Genomic DNA, 19,783 nt, shown 5'->3' on the forward strand with positions numbered 1-19,783 from the left:
ATAGTACCAGTGGATTCTCCTCCATGTAGTAAGCCTGGCAGCATCCCTGAAGAGCAAGAATGTCACCATAACAAAAGATTTTCTCCCCTGAGTTTTTCACCTCCCGGGTTTAGGAATGTCAGTTCATTAGACTATTTTACGTCCTCGTGACATTCTCCTGCCAACTGTGTATTTATAAAACCCAATCCAAATAAACAACCTTACTTGGACTCGATGATACAGTCTGGAGATTCCCATTGGTCCTAGATTCTAGTTCATCTGTAAATGCCTAGAAATAGCATCAAAAGATACTGCAGACAAGGTTTCAGAGATTTGCCCAACAGAGACAGATTCAAACCTTGCTAGTCTCACAAGTAAAATTAACAGCTATGTATCTGTACTGGAGATATCTCATGCACATAATGTCCACCTTACAGCAGAGTCTAGGTGTCAGTGGTGGGAGTAACAGGAACTTTTGTGGAAACAAGGTGCTGGTAGCTGCAGGTACTTTAATACTATAAAACTACTCTGAGCAGGGTTAGAAAATACAGCATTTAAAATGCCTACAACCCTGGGAATCTCGTCTACATTAATACAACATTTCTACCAGTCATGGAGCTGAGCCAGTAATAGCAAAGGTGAGAAACATTTTGGGAGCCTAATGCAGACTGAACATTAAAATCCTGAGCCTACTGAAACTTTACCCTGCTAAGCAGTTACTTTGTTCTGAATTGGTTAGCTGATTTTTGGCACTGTCTAATGCCATCTAGTGCAGCACCTGTCACTTGTACGCAGAAGCACTGGTGCTTAAAAAGCATGAGTGGGGAATGAGGTCTGAAAATCAGGACCTCAGTTCGGAAACAATGTTGAATATATGCACATTATATTCATGCATATACAGAATAAAGATACACACGTACAGGTTTTCTGAATTCCTCTTCCCCAGAGTTTTATTACTGGCTACATATGAAAGAAAACAGGATTCTATTTTATTTATTTATTTGGTTTAGGGCTCATCTGCTTATGGAGGTTTTCCACACTAAGTCAAAAATCATCTGTTTGTGACATCACAAGTGATTTCTATGGAAACAATTATACTGTCACATGCAGAAGATAATGACTATCTGATTAAACAAATAATCTGCCATCATGCAAATCTCTCTATTAATAATGAGCTAAGGAAAACAACCAACAAAAACAAAAGACGAGTGTTTCTCAAGAGAGTGAAATGCTGGTCCCAATGAAGTAAATGGGTAAACCTCCTTTGACTTCAGTGGCACCATGATTTCACACAGCATGTTTTCAGATTTCTATGAGGAAGCCGCTGATCTTTCAGAGCCCAATCCTGTAATCCTCACTGAGTGGGCCAAATCCTGAGGTCCTCACTCACTTTTCACTAAGTCTTCACTCGGGCAAACTCCCATTGAACTAAACAGGAGTTTGCCAGAGTAATGATTTCAGAATCCAAAATATTGAGATCAATGGCACCTCTCTCATGAACATGGATGTCCCATGTAAGGGTCAGAGGATCAGGCCCACTGAGACATCAGTTTTAACCAGTCACTAAAATAATTTATAATGAATATAATAAATTGGGCCTTTAAAAACACGATAACTAAATCATATTGATAATAAATAACTAAAACAGTGTGTAATACGAAAAACATTAACATGAAAGAAATTACCTGAATATTATCTGTATCTCTTGGATGCAACAGAAAATGAACTTCCTGAAGAGACTTCAAATTGTGGTTACTACTGAATTTGAACACTTCATCAAACAATAATTTAGCAACAACGGGTTTAGGAAACCTAAATCCACCAGTCCCAATTGCTGGGAACGTGATTGACTGTAGAGACAGCTCTTCGGTTTTCTTTAGACATTCTTTGACTATGTCTTTTAGGGTCTGCATAAAAAAAAAACAGCAGCATTTGTTTTTGTCGACACCGTCTTTATTCTTTAATCCCAGACAGTGTCTGTTGGTCCTAAAAAACCCACCCCTCATTATTAAACACGCATCACACATCTTGAGGTCATTCAAACTGAAATAAATGGAGCTGATACTCCCTGCTCACTACTATGTAACTTCAATACAGGATCCACATTAAATTCATTTTCTTGTTAAATATGGAGTAACTTCAAACAAAATTAATGCTCTGAAGAAAATGTATAAAGACTGTTACCGTCATGGCAGCGCCTCTTCCTTGATCCCACACAGGAACAATGGCATGGAACAGAAAGCTGCATGCCAGATTACATCCACTTGTTTGGAACACAGACCCTTGAGTAGGTACTTGTCTTTGGCTTTCTTCATTGAACTCAAGCTGGAGTGTTGGTCCAGCCTTCTGCAGCAAACTTTGAGAAAGTGGACCTACACCAAGCCGCAGATCCGTGCCAACACTGCTTACAATCACATCCGTCTGAAAGAAAAACAAAACAAAAATATTTCAAATAGGATCTTAAATAGAAGTGTCTACCAGCACCAATAGCCTGTGTAAGTAACACGCTGCAAGAGGTAATGTGTTGACACAGACATGAGGTTCTCAGCAAGAGCTCTCAGGAACCCTGCATTTTGCTGCTTGACATTCCCTGCAGCATTTTCTAAATTCCTGTGGGAAGAATTTCTGTTGTGTAGCTTCTCCTTCCCAGGGCAGTTTCCCAGCAACACCAACAGAAGAAACAGCTGCACCAAAACGAAACTGAAGCAAATTTAAGCCAAAACACTTATGGCCTTGAGTAACTAAACACTCATGAGTAAGGCTACGATTTTGTCATGGACATTTTTAGTAAAAGTCATGCAGAGGTCACGGGCAATAAACAAAAATTCACACAAGCCATGACCTGTCCCTGACTTTTACTACAAATGTCCATGACAAAATGGAGAGGGAGGAAGGTCCAGCACCCTCCCCTACTGTGGCTGGAAGCTGAGGCCCCTGCCCAGTGGCTGGGAGGTGGGAGGGACCCCTGCCTGTGTCAGCTGGGGAGCTGCGGGGGATCCCCCTGCCTGGGGACTGGGGAGCTCTGGGGGATTCCCCACTCCAGGCAGAGGAGCTACTGCATCTGCGGTGGCTGGGAAGCTCCAGGGGTCCCCTGCACCAGCGGGGACCCACCCACGGCAGTTGAGGAGCTACGGGGGACCTTCTCCCGCCCGTGGCGACTGGGGAGCTCTGGGAGATTCCCCCAGCGGTGGCAGCTGGGGAGCTGCGGGGGTCCCCTGCTACCTGCGGGGACTGGGGCGCTCTGGTGGATCCCCCCGCGGAGGCTGGGGAGCTGCAGGGGATTCCCCCCCCCACGGAGGCTGGGGAGCTCCGAGGGATTCCCCGCACCCGCAGGGACTGGGGACCTGTGGGGGACCTCCCCCCACCTGCGGCGGCAGGCGTACCCCACAGCTCCCAGCCACCACAGGAGGTGGAGGTACCCTGCAGCTCGCAGCTGCTGCGGGCTGAAGTCCCAGAGGTCTGCAGAAGTCACGGATTCCATGACTTCCGTGACCTTTGTGACCAAATCATAGCCTTACCCATGAGTTATGTCTCTGATGTCACATACAGCTGTAACCTAGGGGCTCTTCTCCCTCCCCACAACTGAGATGGGACAGGATGCTACTTCTCAGAAAAGCAATATCCCAGATATAAAACTGGGGTGGTAGAAACCGAGGCAGTCTGTTTGCATCATAAAGACACAGTAAAGAGCAAAACCCACAATTTTTGGTTATGTAGTTCCCCTTTAACATTGAATATGGGGGTATTTTTAATGGGTTATTGGGTTAGATAGGGCTCTTACTGCAATAGAACTCACAAATATAAAGCTTTCAAAGACAGCAGCCAATAGCCAGTGCAATAAGATCACACTTTATGAGGGAGCACCACAACTGGCTGTGGTGAGTCAGAGAGGGGAAGTTTCTAATTAAAAAGAAAAATCGGGCTGTTGAGATGTACAGACTACTGAGATGCACTTGGACCCACTAATATAAAACAAACACACACACACTAAGGGACTACACAAAGACACTCCAGATAAGCCAGTCTGAAATGCATCAGCTGAACTCTGGATAAGCAGAGAGTGTGAAAACCAATGTGCAATTGGTTCAGGTTTCCAGCCTACTGATCCAGCCCTCAGCAAAAGCAAATTAAGCAGCCGCTCCTGGTCTTGCTCTTTCAAGACTCCTGCAAGCTGTACAACTCAGACTCAGCACCATGGCCTTCCCCAGTGGAGGTAGAAGGGAAGGAAACTCACAGGACACCCCTTGTACAGTAGCAAGACCAGAGAAAATGGCACCTCATGGCCTGGATTCCCTTCTATCAGCTTGGAGCACTATGAATAAGTGTTAACCCTTCTAACTTCAATACAGTGTGTTGAAAAAGCCAATTATTTTGTATGTTGACTCTAGAGGTGGACCCAACATCACACTCAACTAAGATTGAAACATCCTGGATTTGTGGTAGTTGGAGGAAAACTGGGGTTTGGAACCCGCAAACAGGGGGCAGTTTGCAAATGGTTGTTATCTTTATAGTGAGCTGAACCAAAACCACAGAGCCAAAAACCCTGGAACTTCTGAATGTTTGAAATTCAGACCTAGATGTAAACTTTTTGGCTTGGGTCCCTCTCCCATTTATTGATTTAATTAACACACTATGTGTGTTTCATTACAGAATACTCATTTTAGAAATGAAGTTAACCTAGTATCTTCTCATTTCCCATTTAACTTTGAGAAAAAGCTTTACATGAAACTGGGTTATATCTGACAATTAAAACACCTACTGTGGCGTCCTGAATGTCTCTCTTCTCTAGTATGACACTCAGACTTTCATCCGTTGTTACCACCTGGAGACCCTTTCTGTTCTGAGCACCTCTACTTTCTCTGGGCTGGTGGCCTGTTTTGGACTGAAGCAATAAACTGTGTTGGGGTGATTTCTCTGTAAACACTTCTTTCAAGGCATCAGTGAGAACCTGAACTGTTTTTTCTGTAAAGTCCACAAGATGAATCTCCTTCAGGCAGCTTTCCCCTGGAGAATCTTCCAAGGTTTCCTTGATGGATTTTGCAATTGACTGTGCACACAGTTTTAACGGGAATCCAAATATCCCAGAGCTGATAGCCGGGATGGCTATGGAATGATGATTGTACGTTTCAGCCAGGTGGAGGCTTTCCTTTACTGCTCTTTTTAACAAGCGCACACACTTTTCTGCCTCGTGATCCCTCCACCTGGGCCCAACAGCATGAATCACCTGTTTACATGGGAGGTTCCCAGCATCTGTAATAACAGCACGGCCGGGCTGCAAAGGGCCTCGTTTCCGCACAATACGGTCACATTCTGTTTGTAGTTCTGGCCCTGCAGCTTTTAAAAGGGCCTCAGCAAGGCCACCAATATGCTTTAAGTCCTCATTTGATGCATTCACCACAACGTCAGCTGGATGACTGCACAAGTCCCCTTTATAAACTGCTACTGCAACTCCATCTTGCAGGATCATTTTACAGCGGAGCTGTTTTGTCGTATCATTACCATCTTCTCTTTGTTCTTCTCCATCTTCTTGCAGCCTGATCAGACAGTTAAATTGATGCTTTACCTCACTAACATACAAGTGTTCTTTGTCTCTGAAAAATGCTTTGGTTCCTGGTTTATCAATTAACACATCTGTAGAATATAGCGAAGATAGAATTTGTTCAATCAGGCGGATGCCCTTCAATACTTCTACCTTTGGTCCACTCAGGGAAATACTTTTACGTGAAGTCCGTGTGCCAAATTTAATCGTCACATCTTTCTTTCTCAATTCACGACAAATGTGGGATTTTTCCTTCTCTATGAACTGTACAACTGCCACAGACTGAACTGGGATTAATTTTTGCACCTGTGTGTTTCTATCTACAAACTCAGAAAGCTTTCGATAAGCTTCTGCTACAGCTTTAGAATAACCAGCAATAACTACTTTCTGATCTCCTTCCAGAGAGCGCAGGTCATCCATTATTAGAGTTTCCTGGAATGCATTATATGTCTTGTACAAGGTGCTAGTGAGTTCCCTCCATTCTCTCTTTTTGATGACTTCTCGGTCTTCCAGAGGAATGCATCTTAAGTCTAACTCTGTCTTCATTCGTTCTTCTGCTTCTAAGAGAACTTTAAGAGAGTCTCCTACCAGCAGTACAGTATCATTCTCAAGCTGATAAAAGGCATTAACTTGATTTGTCACAAATAAGCTCTGTGACAGAGTTTCATTATCGATGTGCTGTAGGAACTGGAAAATCTGAGGATCAACAGTAATTGACTTCTGTGCCATGTTCTGCACCTTTTCCAGTATGTCACTTTTGACTTTATAAACTTCTGCAGCTATTCCACATAGGCCAACTGACTTCTTTGCAGCATCGTAAGAGATCTTCAAGCATGGGTACTCCTTGTAAATATTCTTCTCTAGCCCAGCATTGTGTAAAATTGCATACTTTCCTGGGGGAACTGACACAGTTATTTCTATATTTTGCTTTTCCCTTTCTGTTTCTCTCACAGCCTTTTCCATGTGTTCTTTCAGTTCTTTCTCCACATCCTCCACAGCCAACATGTCACCTGCTATAATAACCATCTCCTTAGAAATGTCAGGTGTAGTCAAAACACCGTCCTTCGCCAATCTATTTTTTATGGCTTCCCAAACCACTGCATTTACTTTGCACTTAATAGCCTTGTACTTTGACATGACACAAGAGAACTCAGTGGAAACATCCTCTTTCCAAGTCCCAATCAATTTAATCATTGACCTTCTCTGTTTAGACAAAGTTGCTGAAGGACACAATGTAATTTCTGGGTGTGTACATTTGGTTTGGGGCCATTTTAGCTCACATTGGCAATTTTCCATTTCCTGGTTTATTTCTTGTATTAATCTATCATGGCTCTGTAAAAACTGCAAGATGTAAGGATCCACTGGGATTCTGATTGGTTCTGGCATCTTTGTTAGTGGTCTCTTCTTTCCATAAAGAGCTGTACCCAAAGAACTGTAGTACGGATGTACAGAAATTGGTGTTTGATCAAGGGAATGCTGCTTTCCCAAGACAGTATTCAGATCTAAAAATTAAAATATACAAAGAATTTCAATAAAAATTAAAAACATCAGCCTGAAACACTATTAAATAGAATAATAATTTGTCTTTTGTGTGTCTATTTCTGTGTTTTTTGGCTTCCAAAACACTATTTTCAGAGGGGTGGAGGAATCTGTTTTCTATCTGTTTCATTAAGTACACCTGGGCATCATTTAATTCACAGTTATGCTTTACAATGGGGCCTTATTGAGAGATGGGCAGGGAAGGGTGCCATATCAAAAGGAGGAGCAAATATTTCTTATTCTAAACTTTATCAAAAGAACTCTTGGTCCACTGCTCATCCAGAAAGTTATGTCAATTTGGGGGCATTTTCCTGCCATTTTAAATGGGATATAGACAATGCGATTGATGAGAGTACAAAAAGTGTCATTACCATGAGCCAGGTTATGCATCAAAGTCTAACATACTGAAACTTCTAAAGCAATCATTTAGCATGTTAGACAAAAATAAGTCACTTACCAGAGGTCTTCAATTAAAAGTCAAACAAAATTATTCTGGAAACCTTGGGACTCTGAATACAGGGAGTTATTTATTGGAGGTGACCCTAACACTAGGATGGGGCATTGGTTTCATGCTGATTCAAAGGAAACATTGCAACCGACTGAATCATCACCACTTAATATCCCTTCCAGATGCAGAAGAAATTTGACCCTGCTTACTTTATGAAATCCAAACAGATCACAGCTCAAAGTGGTTTAAAGAACCTGATTTCCCTATCGTCACATATAATTAAACTATGATGAAAAACCATGGATGTGTTTATATTAGAAAACAACATCAGAGAGTCATCAATCCACTCATAACAGAGATATTAAAGGTTATATAAAGATCTCCTGTACACAGGATGGAATGGTTCTGAAATCCTGAACAGGCAACAAATACATGTGGGTATTTCTAGTGAACCAACCCATGGATTCTACTTAATTCTTATTTAGATATAAACTTTCATTGGGTCAAGTTCTGAGATGCTGAGAACCTGCAAGTCACATTGAGGCCAATGTTGAGTAGAGGTTGCACAACACCTCCTGGAAAGAACTCAGCACCTTGGAACAGGGCCTAACCACTTTGCTTTTATGACACCAAACCTGACGTGGGTCTCTTATTAGTAGTGTAGCCATTTACTTTCAGACGCCAAGATGGTTAACCATTTTCTGAGAATATCATGTTCATTTTCTAATTAAAAGAAGTACTGAAAGTGAGATGGTCGTACCTTTGTGATCACAAAAAGTAATGATAGCTGAATTCTCCTCACAGAAATATTTAACATCTAATACTGGGCCACCTCCATTCTTTGGACTTTCAAAGTAGATCGTTATATAATCTTTAGGAACATTAGATGGTATGTTTTCAGCCTTGATGCTTTGTGTCAATTCAAGAAGCCTGGCAGTAATTTTTAAGTTTTTCATTCTGTTGTTTTGGGCACATACGTCCAAAAATTTCACGGTATCTGAAATCAGAAAATAGGCATTCATGAAACATTTTTTACTGTAGCAGTCTTAGGGCTCAGCTATGATTTCTCGAATGGTACTGAGTGTGGTTTGGTTCTCTTTACACGTGGAATGAAACCATTTTCAGCACTGGGCAAGTTTCCTAGTGTAAATACCACTGTGTTTGTGACAATGAATTCCACAGGCCAATTGTGTAATAAGGTATTTATTTATTTTGTAATAATTAATTTAAAACTAATTACTGGAAATAATGTGTCTTTCAATTTTATTGGCTGTCCTTTTGTTCTTGTATTATCATAAAGGTAAAATAGGAGCACTCAATTTACTTTCTCAATACTATTCATTATTGTATTTATCCGACATGTCTCCTCCTATTAATCTCTTCTGCAAGATAAGTAGTTCTTATCTTTTTAATCTCTTGTCATAGGGAAGCGTTTCCATACTGCTAATATTTTCAACCCATCTCTGCACTCCGTCCCCTCCTATTTCTGTTATATCTTTTCGGAGATGGAATGACTAGAATGGAACACAGCACTCCAAGTGTGGTTGCACCATCAATTTATGAAGTTGGCATGATAATATTTTCAATATTATTTTCTCTCAAAATTTTTCTACAGCCTCACATTTTGGTTGCCTTTTTGATAGCAGCTGTGCACTGAGCAGATGTTTTCTCGGATCTGTCTACAATGGTACTCAGGTCTTTTTCATGAGTGATTGTAGTCAATCTAGATCCCAATTTACTATTCATTCAGATTTCTTTTATGGCAATTCTTAATGCATTAGGTGACAGCTACCTTTTAAAACTACACATAAAAATTACTGGCGGTGTACACTCTGTCTTACCTATACTTTTTAAAAAGGTAACTACGGCAGCATTTATTTCAGGTATAATTTCCATACTGAAGTCCTTGTCTCCTGATAAGCCACTGATAGTCTCCAACAGCATAATTAACATGCATTCTGTGACAGACTCTTCTATATTTTCAAGCACAAGTAGAGATGAAGTCGTTTGGGGGTGTTCTTGAACATTCTCCACATGGGGTACACTATTCTGCGCTGAACGTTCCTTTCTTTGCAAGACTTCCTGCACATCTAGTTTGACAAAAGTACAAATAAAAGAATGTCACTGGGTTACACAGCTGTACACACTCAATACATTTCATGGGGTAAATATATTAGGGCAAACTCAGTATTATTTTATTTTCTAATGTTTGCAATTTTTTTTAAACTTTCATCCTGTCTCTTTCTCTCAAAAAGACTCTTGCTTTCTCTTCTGGAAAAAGTAAAATTATTATGGGGACAAAAGCTTCGCTTAAGTTACTGTATACCGTAAAACATCAAAGGGTTGTCATACCTATCTACAGGAAAATCACCCAGAGGAATAGAGCCTCATCCATCACATCTGATAAAACATCAAAAGAACATTACTTCTGAGGGGATTCTGTGCCAAAAATTTTAATAGTCTGTGTACAGTATATTAAAATTCTGCAAATTTTGTCAAATAAACGTGGAACATGGCATTGGGGAGCACAGGCCACTGGCTGCACACAGGTGGGAGATCAGTGTGCAGCTTTCTCCCCCACCCCCCCGGACACGGGCTCAGTGGTGAGGCTTCACCCAACCCTGACACACCACAAGGACCAGGCTTGACCCAGAAACACCCCAGGACCCTGCCCCTCTGTGTGGGCAGGCAGACTCGGCAAGGCGGGATCCAAGTGTGGAGGGGCTTAATGTGAAGGGATCCAGGTGTGGGCTGATAGGATTCTGTGTGGGGCAATCTGGGCGTGGGGGGCTCAGTGGGGGATCCAGATGCACAGGGGCTTGTTGAGGGTTCTGGGTGCAACAGTAAAAGGACTCTGCAGAGCGGTCCAGGTGAAGATGGTTGTGGCTCAGTGGGGCGTGTGTGTCTGGGTTGGGGGAATAGAGCTCAGTGGGGAGGTCTGGATGTTGGGGAGCTCAGTGGGGGATCCAGATGTTGGGGGAGTGGGGCTCAGTGGGGTGGGGATTCAGGTGCAGCTGGTTGGGGCTTGGTGGTGGGGGGGATCCAGATGCGGGTGGCTCATCGAGGTGGTCCAGGTGCAGGGGGAATGGAGCTCATCAGGGGGGTTCTGAATGCGTGGGGGGGTGAGGCTCGGCGGGAGGGTCTGGATGCATGGGGCTTGGGCGGATGGGGGAGCAGCTCCCTGTACAGGGACCCTCTTGCTGCAGCTGAGGAGCAATGGGGAAGTGTGGGGCGTGGGGATGCCGTGCAGGGGAAGAAGAAGTCCTGTCCTCCCCAGCCCAGCTGTGACTAGAAACTGAGGCTGGCACAGGGTAGGAGTCACCAGCTGGGTCTTCCCCAGTCCTGCCTCCTGCTCCACCGTGATTTACCTCTCTGCTGGCTGCCCTGGGTATCTGAAACATACTGCTGGAAAGGGTCACATGACCACTCTTGTGGCTTCCCTGTCAGAAAGTCATTTTTCTGCGGGGAAGCAAAGACATATGCAGAGGACATAAATTCTGCACATGCGCAGTGGTGCAGAATTCCCCCAGGAGTAAGCACACAAGCATAAACTGAAGATGGGCTTAAGATACAAAACATGGCTGCACATCCAAAGTCTGGAGGTTTTTAATATTTGGGGGCCCATCTCTAACATGAACTAATATAACATAGATGCTAAATTTAAGTACCCATTGTTAGAAGCAGAGAAGAGCTAAGAAAAGAAGCACTGAATAAACATTAAGATAGAGGCAGCTATTTACTGCTATAGTTTATTGTAATGTCTAAAATAGGATTGATATTAAATTTTGAGAAATCAAAAATGTCTATAAAAGTAATTGTAACAACAGAAGAATTTCCTGGTTAACCTAACTTCCTTAACCTGAAGACTGAACTTTACTTTTTCACTGGTGATGATTAGTTTTGCTGTCCGAGATACTATTCTCTAGATCACACTTTGAATGAGAAAGTTTACCAGAGTACTGCTGGGAAGGGGGGTCTAAGTAAGCTCATTAACGTATTAATGAGATGTATAATTTTTCATAACAACATTTGAAGTTATCGCTTTGTAGTTCTGCATTCTGCCGGCAACAGGATCTTCCACTGTGTCTTTTCAAGTTAGTATCGCAATATGACTGCACAACCTGACCCAAATACATGGGCACCAATGTAACTATGTCATAGAACCAGGAAATACTTGCAAGCATCATATTTCTGTTGAAGAATCTTGAAACTAGACGTACACAAAGATCCCTCACCTATGCTTAACTCTTTCAGTGCCTGTCCTCCACAGCTATTGTTCTTCCATTGGCATCCCATTGAAACCAATGGAATACGAAAGATAGTTTTGGATGTACCTGATAATCTGGTACACTGACCAGACAGGTGGTGTGTTTTACGTAGTCATGCCTAGAATTTTCAGTGACAGCCAAGGTATTTAAGGGACACACCCTGGCTATTTAAACCTTGAATGAGACAGGTGCATAAAAAGGAACGGAAAATTATTAGTTTCAAGAGCATATTTAGCTGACTGAAGTTGTCTTTTCTGCACAGGGAGGAGAAAAGTGTCATAAAAGTCTCAGAGTTTGAGCACTTTCAGTAGAATTGCAGAATAGGCACTTGCTGATCAATGTCCCAGATATTCCTGTTTCTCAGCCGCCTATCTTTCAGACCTGCTTTTGAAGCCAAACCCAGAGAGACATCGTTCTGAACAACTCCCTAGAGAAGTACAGCTCAGTGGTGAAAGAGAAGTTTTACTTCTAGCACCAACATTTTCATTCGATGAAGAACCACACTGTTCTTCTATGTGCTATATGATGAAGAACACTTTACCTTGCTCCTGGGCTTTGCCTGCTGTCTTTAAAGTCTAAAAAGAAAATGACAGTAGAATATTAACGAATGACCTGATGCTCCTGTTATTGCTTCAAAGCTCTGGATGCTGCAGGTTCGGTTTGTATTTATTTACCTGTTTGGGATCCAACTCTTCCTGAAACACGGCCTCTTCGATTGCACCTGTTGTTTCAGGCCATGTGACAACAAGTTTTAATCCTCCTGTCTCTGGCAAATCGAGCTCATGGGTCCTTTTCTCAAGAACTCGTTGCCTCACTAAAATATAAACAAAGAAAACTTATAACCTTGGTAGAAAGGATGGTCTGTATGTAGGTCTATGTGGCACTCTTATATCCTAATACTAGGTGACATCCTCCTCCACACTGAACAAGGTAAAATATAACCAACATGAACATATTTTTAGACTCATGGCACGAATGCAACACATACTGAAATTTGCTCAGTCAGACCATGGCATCCCTTGTTTGGCCCAACGGGAGCACAAGCTCATTTCAAGGCTCTCTCAATCTCACGAAATCTTTCTCTGGTAAATTTACCTTTCCAGTTCTGCAATTTTGATCAGCATCCCTTGATCTTAAGAGCTGTAGAAAGTCACAGGTGGGGCAGCATACAGAGAATATTAGCTTTACATAAATACTAGCTTTGTTCATTTGTAGAAGAGTCATGAGAAGAGCAAAAATATATAAACACATTATTATTGATTAGGTATATTACCCTCGTCACTCTTTGTATTTGGTAGTGCTCAGCAAAACCAGTCAGATTGGGGTCCTAATGCACTGGGTGCTGTAAAAACACATAGTAAGAGACAGTCCCTGCACTAAAGAACATTGATCATAGGCCCCAGTTACGCAAACACTTATCTAAGTTCTCAACTAGATGTATGTGAGTAGTCCTATTGGCTACCTCATTAAGTGAGTGCCTAAATGTTTGCAGGAATGGGGCCTAAAACTTTAAGCTCTTCAGTGTAGCGACTGTCTCTTATCACACATCTGCAGAGAACCCAACACAATAGGGCCTCAATCTCACTGGTGTGTCAGGGCACTACCCTAATACTAATGGGATTACTTGCGTAGGTGCTGGAACTAGAGGTGCTGGGGGTGCTGGTCTGAAGTGGTTTCCATCAAATACAGGGTTTACAGTTTGGTTCAATGGCTCTCAGCACCCCCACTACACAAATTGTTCCAGCACCCCTGACTACCTGTCACAGAGACTTTCCATTGTGCATACCAACATAAATGTCATGATGTCAATCCAGACATACCAGAGGATTAATCTATCCTCTATACCAGATACTGATTGCACTATGAAACCTGAATATGTTTACTTTCTTGTACACCGTTTTTGAACCAGTGGCTCCATCTAGTGGATATTTTGTTTTTTTGTTGGTTTTTGTTTTTAAGGCTTGCTCAGAGTCAAAGATATATATTTGGCAGATTTGTGGTAGGGACAAATGAACGGCCTTAATCAACTTAAAAATTACAAAAAGAAAAAAGGAATTACTTGTATCGGGAGGTCTGAGATCTACTGAATCTAACATGTGTGGGATGGGGAACATGGACATATAGACGACACCCACTTTTCCATTCAGGAGCTATGAGTCGATCGTTTACAGGAATATGTTCTAAAGAGAAGAAGCTTGTAATAAATAATAAGATATTACATCAATATAGCACTTTCACCCCCAGTGCTTTACAGAACTTGGGGCAGGCTGTCAGTGCCCCTAACGTGGCCACGCAGGGGAGTAAGGTTTATTTCCACACCTCTGTGCAGCCTGGCCGGATCATCGTGAGATCGATGCTGTGAGAGCTGGCTCTGTGGGACCAATACTCCCTGCCCCAGCCCTCAAACAGGAGCATGTGCATAGGGAATGGTAGAGAAAGGCAGGGGGTGGGGACTGAACCAGCTCCAAGGCCCCACCCCCTAATATAATGACCAACAGAGCTGGGCTGACACAAGCAGGAAGTAACCTGCACCCTGTAAAAGGCTGCAATAATTTAATTACTCCATTCACCAAGTCACAATTCCTTCCCAAGGTTCCTTCTGGGGCAAAGCACTTGCACACTGCCCCTTACTCAGAGCAGGAACAAAGGCTCCATCTAGCCCTTGGTAAACTGTTGTATATATGGAAGAAACATTTCACCCAGCCCTGAAATGCAGCCACTTCTGGGTGGCATGCAGGAACTGTTTAACAGTACAGAGCAACACTAAATAACAGTTTGCTGACTTCAAAATAATACCTCCATCTGAATTTATTTTTACCTATTGATACAACACTTAGGATTACAAAAAGAAAAAAGAGTTCTCTTTTTATAAGTATGCTTAAATTGTGTACTTGGCAGCACCTTGTATATAGTAATTTTCTCTGTTTCCCTGATTTCTGTAAGTATTTCAGCAATAGAAGAAAACATTTTTTAAATGTAAAAATTTGCAAAAGCCAAAAATTGGCATGGGGACTCAAAAGTACGTGTAATATCCGAAACTACTTGTAACCTGTTTTTATCGTTTGTTTGTTTTTTTAAAATCACTAGATTTCAAGCTGATCATATCCCTTTAGGAACAGAGGAGGAGACTATCCTATTTAATGAATCAACAAGGCAAATTTAAGTTAAAGAGAAGGCAATTACACTGAGGCATTTGCCTGGGACCACAAGGCTGCAACATTCCCCTAACTCTAGCAAAAATGCCAAGGAATCTTTAATGGTCTCAAGAAGTCATTACCTCATTTTTATATCCCATCTGAAGGACAGCAGGGCTGGTTCCCTACTGTCTTTCATTCTGCGTGCTACTGTGCAAAGTCAGTACAAAGTGGTAAAGTTATACACCCATTTTGCACAGGCATATGTAACTACACAGAGTGCAAGGCCATACCCAGCATCTCTAACAGCACTGGACCCCTAGCTACTATGCAGAAATACCGGCATATAACAACCTCTGAATGCCACTTATCGAGGAAGAACATCCAACACTGCTTCCCAAGTCACACGGCTTTCCCAGATGGAGGTCTTTCATCCAAATACTGATAAAGCCCAGTGCTGTCCAGCTTGTGAGTTCTAACACAACCAGATGTGATGTGAACAGCATAGAGGACTAAGTGGCACAGATTCCCATCTCTCAGTGAAACGGCAAGATGAGATTAATGTGACGCAGACAGGCTGGTTACCAGAGCCGGAGCCTGGATCTTTACACTGCAGTTTTTTGCCCTGCAACCTAAGCCCCACAAACCTGAGTCAGCTGACACAGGCCAGCCAAGCATATTTCACTGCAGTATAGACATCACCTGACTCACGGTTCGAAAGAAAATGTACAGGCATGGAGATTATTTGCCCATTTCGGATGGGAGCTTAAGCATGTTCTTAAACCCCAATGAAGTCAACAGGCCTCAAGCACATGCTTAAAAGTTGAAGATTTTCCTGAATCAAGGCCTCCAAGAACTGATGAGATTATGTCCATGAGGGGCTGCCAGATATAAACTACAATTGTCAGGATGGTTATATGAGGCCATTACATAGGACAGGAGCTTTCTGTGCATTGGTAAAGTTCACCAGAGAAGTTGACAAAGTACAGAGCTAGAACGAGAAACATTTCCAGTACTGGAAAGTTGTGACAGGTTTTCCTGAAGAAGCCTATGTAAATTGTTATTAAAAAATACAGGAAATCCGCACAACATATGCTCAAAAAATAGGCAGATTTTCACATTGTATCCTTCAAAAACAAAACAAAACTCCAAGAGCTTGCAGGGGCCTAAGTGGGCCTGAGACCCCCGCGGAAAGCTGCCCCCCACTGAAATGGTGCCCCTGCCCCTGACTAGTTCGGTCAGATCAAACCTGGACGGGGCCAAATTGGAGAGAGATTCCCTGGGGCGAGGGAGAGGACCCGACCCACCCACACAGCCTTGCCCTGCGGCCCGTGGGCCCCTCACTCACCCGGACTCCTGCAGGGAGCGGACACACACATTCCGAGCAGACATTTGTTGCCCACATTACATACAAAGCAAAGCGAGCCGTGCCCCCCCCCCACGCCTTACCTTCCTCCTGGGCGAAGTAAACCAGGACCTGGCCGGGCCGCTCCTGGATCTCGCACTCCCCCCCTCCGGATTTCTTCCCGCTCTGGAAGTAGCAGAGGAGTTTTTTCTTTAGGTTCTTGGGGAGCCCCGAGCCCCCCCAGGCCCCCTCCACCAGCAGCGGGAAGGGGCACGTCGCCTCCCCGGCCATGACCAGCTCCTGCTGTGTGGCCTGGGCGAGTCCCCGTCTTGCAGGGCCAGTTTCACTTTCATTTCTCCGCAAGGCGTCCGCTCCCCCGCCTCTCTTTCTCTCTGGCTGGGGGGGGCGGAAGGCAGAGCCGGTGACCAGACCCGCTTCCCGCAGACACAGCAGTCGCCCCCGCCCCGGAGAAGCCAAACCTCCCGCTGCTCCTGCCCTCCCCCGCGCCACCCAAAGCTCCTGCCCCGGCAACACATATTCCCTGGACCCCCACCTGGCCTTATCCCTTCCCTTGCACCCCTCATTCCCTTCCCCCCACCCCACCAGACATAACCCCCCCTCCCCACACCCACACCCAGGTGTCCTCGTAAAACGTGTTATTTAGCAGAGAAGGTCTGCCTGGATTGTGCAATGTCAGCAACGAAATGACCTGCAGAGTATGGTGAAGCCAAAAGAGAGTGAGGTGCTGGTGTGTATAACTTTACTGTGGCAAAGAAATACAGCTTCTCACCGTGCACAGGGAAAGCCGTCTCCCCCATGCCCTGACCCTTTGCCAGTGCAGCCCTGCCTGTCACTGGTTTTGTAGTCTTATTTCCACAAAATAGCCCAATCAGGGAGGAATGCTGTACAATGCACAGCGTGAATAAGTATACAAGGCACACAGCTGGTTACTCTACAATCTGCAGTGATATATATCATTATGTCCATCTTTTATATTTGTAACCCTTCTGCCCATCACAGTTGGCAGCAACAAGGGCCGGGTTCAGTATCTAGGGGTTCCATTCCAATAACACAATGCAAAACCGGCTCGAGCCCCCACCCAGTGACCTGGGACAAATATATACCACCAACGCTGAGCGCCTCTATGAGGCAATACTTCCCCTCTCGCAAGCACATAGTCTGAGTGTGACAAAACCCTTTTAATAACAGAGAGAAACAATGTGGCATTATGCTGGGGAAACACCACCAACAGGATTCATAACAATCCATGAGCCAAAACCCACCCTAAGCAAATTGGGCCGTGTCCTTTCCCTTTAGTTCTTGAGTCCAGCAACCCAAAAGTCACCCAAAATCCCAAAAGTCCAACAACCCAAAAGCCCCTGTCCCTGGTCATGGCAGCCCCAGAATTCAAAAGTTTATCTGCAGAGTTTTACCTCCCAACCTGGGTGGAAATGGGGGGGGGGGGTTACCTCTCTGTGGGGCTCCGCTCCACCAGCCACAAATTGCTCTGCTCATCATCCCGTGAGCCACTCCCACCATTCCACAAAGTGCTCCATGATATATCTTCAGCCCCCACCCACTACTTAACACAACTCAGTGATTTCAGCTCTTCGTAATTTTAGCTTGTAGGAGGGGAGCCTGAGGGGAGCCTTAGTGATCGTACACCATTGGCCCAAAGTCAATTCAGCTCAGCAGCCTATAACTAGACTCCTAATGGAATCAAAACTGGCTCTGATATTCACCTGTAGAGAGAGGAGACAGTACAATTAGCATGTACAGCCCACACCACCAGATATTAATACCAACCCCCAGGCTCTCTCATTTCACTAGGTTTTGGAACCCATGACCCTTGCCTAGTGAGTACTGCTTAGTTGATGGTGAGTCCCTCCATCATAACAAAAGGCCAAGTACAGTTCCACTATTCACATAATCAGGATAATAACAGTTTATTCTTCCTGCCCCAATAACAGAGAAACTGGGGCTCCTGCAGCTGCCAAAGTGACAATCTGGGGGGTGGGTGTGCCTATGCAAATGAGATCAGCCCCTGAAGTTCTTTTCCATAACCCACCATGACTCACCACCAGATGTCAGGGTAGAGCTCATCACTCTGCTTACACATTCTTCCGCAGTGCAAAGCCTGATCCCTGGGCAGGGGAATTTCCAATACACACCCTAGAAAGCTCCATTACTACCTTCTCACTATGACAGAAAAGAGATGTTTGTCTTTGTGATGCTGTTATTTACAGTTTGCACTTCTAGGCTTCTTGCTGGAAGCAGCCCACTGGTGGAAAATGCATGTGAGGTAGGGTGACCAGATGTCCCGATTTTATAGGGATAGTCCCAATATTTAGTTCTTTTTCATATATAGGCACCTATTACCCCCAACACACTGTCCTGATTTTTCACACTTGCTATCTGGTCACCCTAATGTGAGGTATGAAACTACTAGAAGTGTGGGAGCACAGCCAAGAATCTGAGAGGACACAAAGCCACCTTGCTTCATCCTATGACCTAACTCAGTGGTTCTCAACCAGGGGTATGTAGACCACTGCTGGTACACAGAGGTCTTCCAGGGTGTACATCAACCCAGCTAGATAGTTGCCTAGTTTTACAACAAGCTACATAACAAGCACTAGCAAAGTCCGTACAAACTAACATTTCATCAAGACAATGACTTATTTATATTGCTCCATATACTCTGCACTGAAATGTAAGTACAATATTTGTATTCCAATTCAGTAATAATGTGATGTGACACTTTTGTATTTTTATGTCTGATTTTGTAAGCAAGTAATTTTTAAATGTGGTGAAACTTGGGGTATGAAGACAAATCAGACTCCTGAAAGGGATGCAGTAGTCTGGAAAGGTTGAGAAACCACCAACCTAAACTATGCCCTGCTCAGCTTGGGCTCAGTTCAGAATCAGGGTCACCCTAACCTCGAATCATACTCCTCCCTCCAGTACAAGCTAATATATACTTTTAAACATGTAAACAGAATTTAATATTTTTCATATACAATGGCTAAATCAAACCTGGAAATAACTACACCAAATAAATTAAGAGAAATAAAGGTATTGGGCTGAAATCCCAACTAAGGGAGATCCTAGGAGGTGGGGCAGATATAAGGAAGAGGGATTTTATGGAATGGGGTTTCCTGAGGGATGGTAGAAAGGGATGGAATAAAGAAGAATACAGACTGGGAGGGAGAAAGGGAAGTTGAACAGAAAGAAATTGGGGAAAGGGAGAAGGGGCAAAAGCAGTGAAAAGGGGAGGGGACAGAGACTGGAGGGACAAAGGAGAAGGAGGGTATAGCAAATGTTTTCCCTGATTATTTTCTTTCAGTAACATCTCTGCAAGTCTGCACAATGGGGTTTTTTCTGTTCTGCAAAGGATTATTGGGGAGCAACTCAAGCTGGTGCTTAGTAACATTTTCTGTCAGCTACACCAGTTCCGTGTGCTGCCCAGGGGTGTCCTTCCAAAGCCGTATGACAGTACGTGAAAAAAAAATCTAACTTAATAAAACTTCTTTA

General features: G+C 43.6%; 1 protein-coding gene across 1 annotated transcript in view; it reads right to left on the reverse strand.

The window, feature by feature from the left end:
- The window catches only part of LOC125644513 (protein mono-ADP-ribosyltransferase PARP14), a 34,066-nt gene extending 17,397 nt beyond the window's left edge, over window positions 1–16,669 (reverse strand). The window contains exons 1-9 of the mRNA XM_048868538.2: window positions 16,357–16,669; window positions 12,448–12,587; window positions 12,315–12,348; window positions 9,347–9,595; window positions 8,266–8,502; window positions 4,739–7,020; window positions 2,164–2,400; window positions 1,665–1,886; window positions 205–268 (exon numbers count right to left, since the gene is read on the reverse strand). Coding sequence (XP_048724495.2) covers window positions 205–268; window positions 1,665–1,886; window positions 2,164–2,400; window positions 4,739–7,020; window positions 8,266–8,502; window positions 9,347–9,595; window positions 12,315–12,348; window positions 12,448–12,587; window positions 16,357–16,543 — 3,652 coding nt within the window. The 5' untranslated portion in view covers window positions 16,544–16,669. The remainder of the gene's footprint in view (window positions 1–204; window positions 269–1,664; window positions 1,887–2,163; window positions 2,401–4,738; window positions 7,021–8,265; window positions 8,503–9,346; window positions 9,596–12,314; window positions 12,349–12,447; window positions 12,588–16,356) is intronic.
- Between the last annotated feature and the right edge of the window lie 3,114 nt (window positions 16,670–19,783).

The sequence above is a fragment of the Caretta caretta genome, chromosome 11 (assembly GCF_965140235.1).
Source record: "Caretta caretta isolate rCarCar2 chromosome 11, rCarCar1.hap1, whole genome shotgun sequence".
Lineage (NCBI taxonomy): Eukaryota > Metazoa > Chordata > Testudines > Cheloniidae > Caretta > Caretta caretta.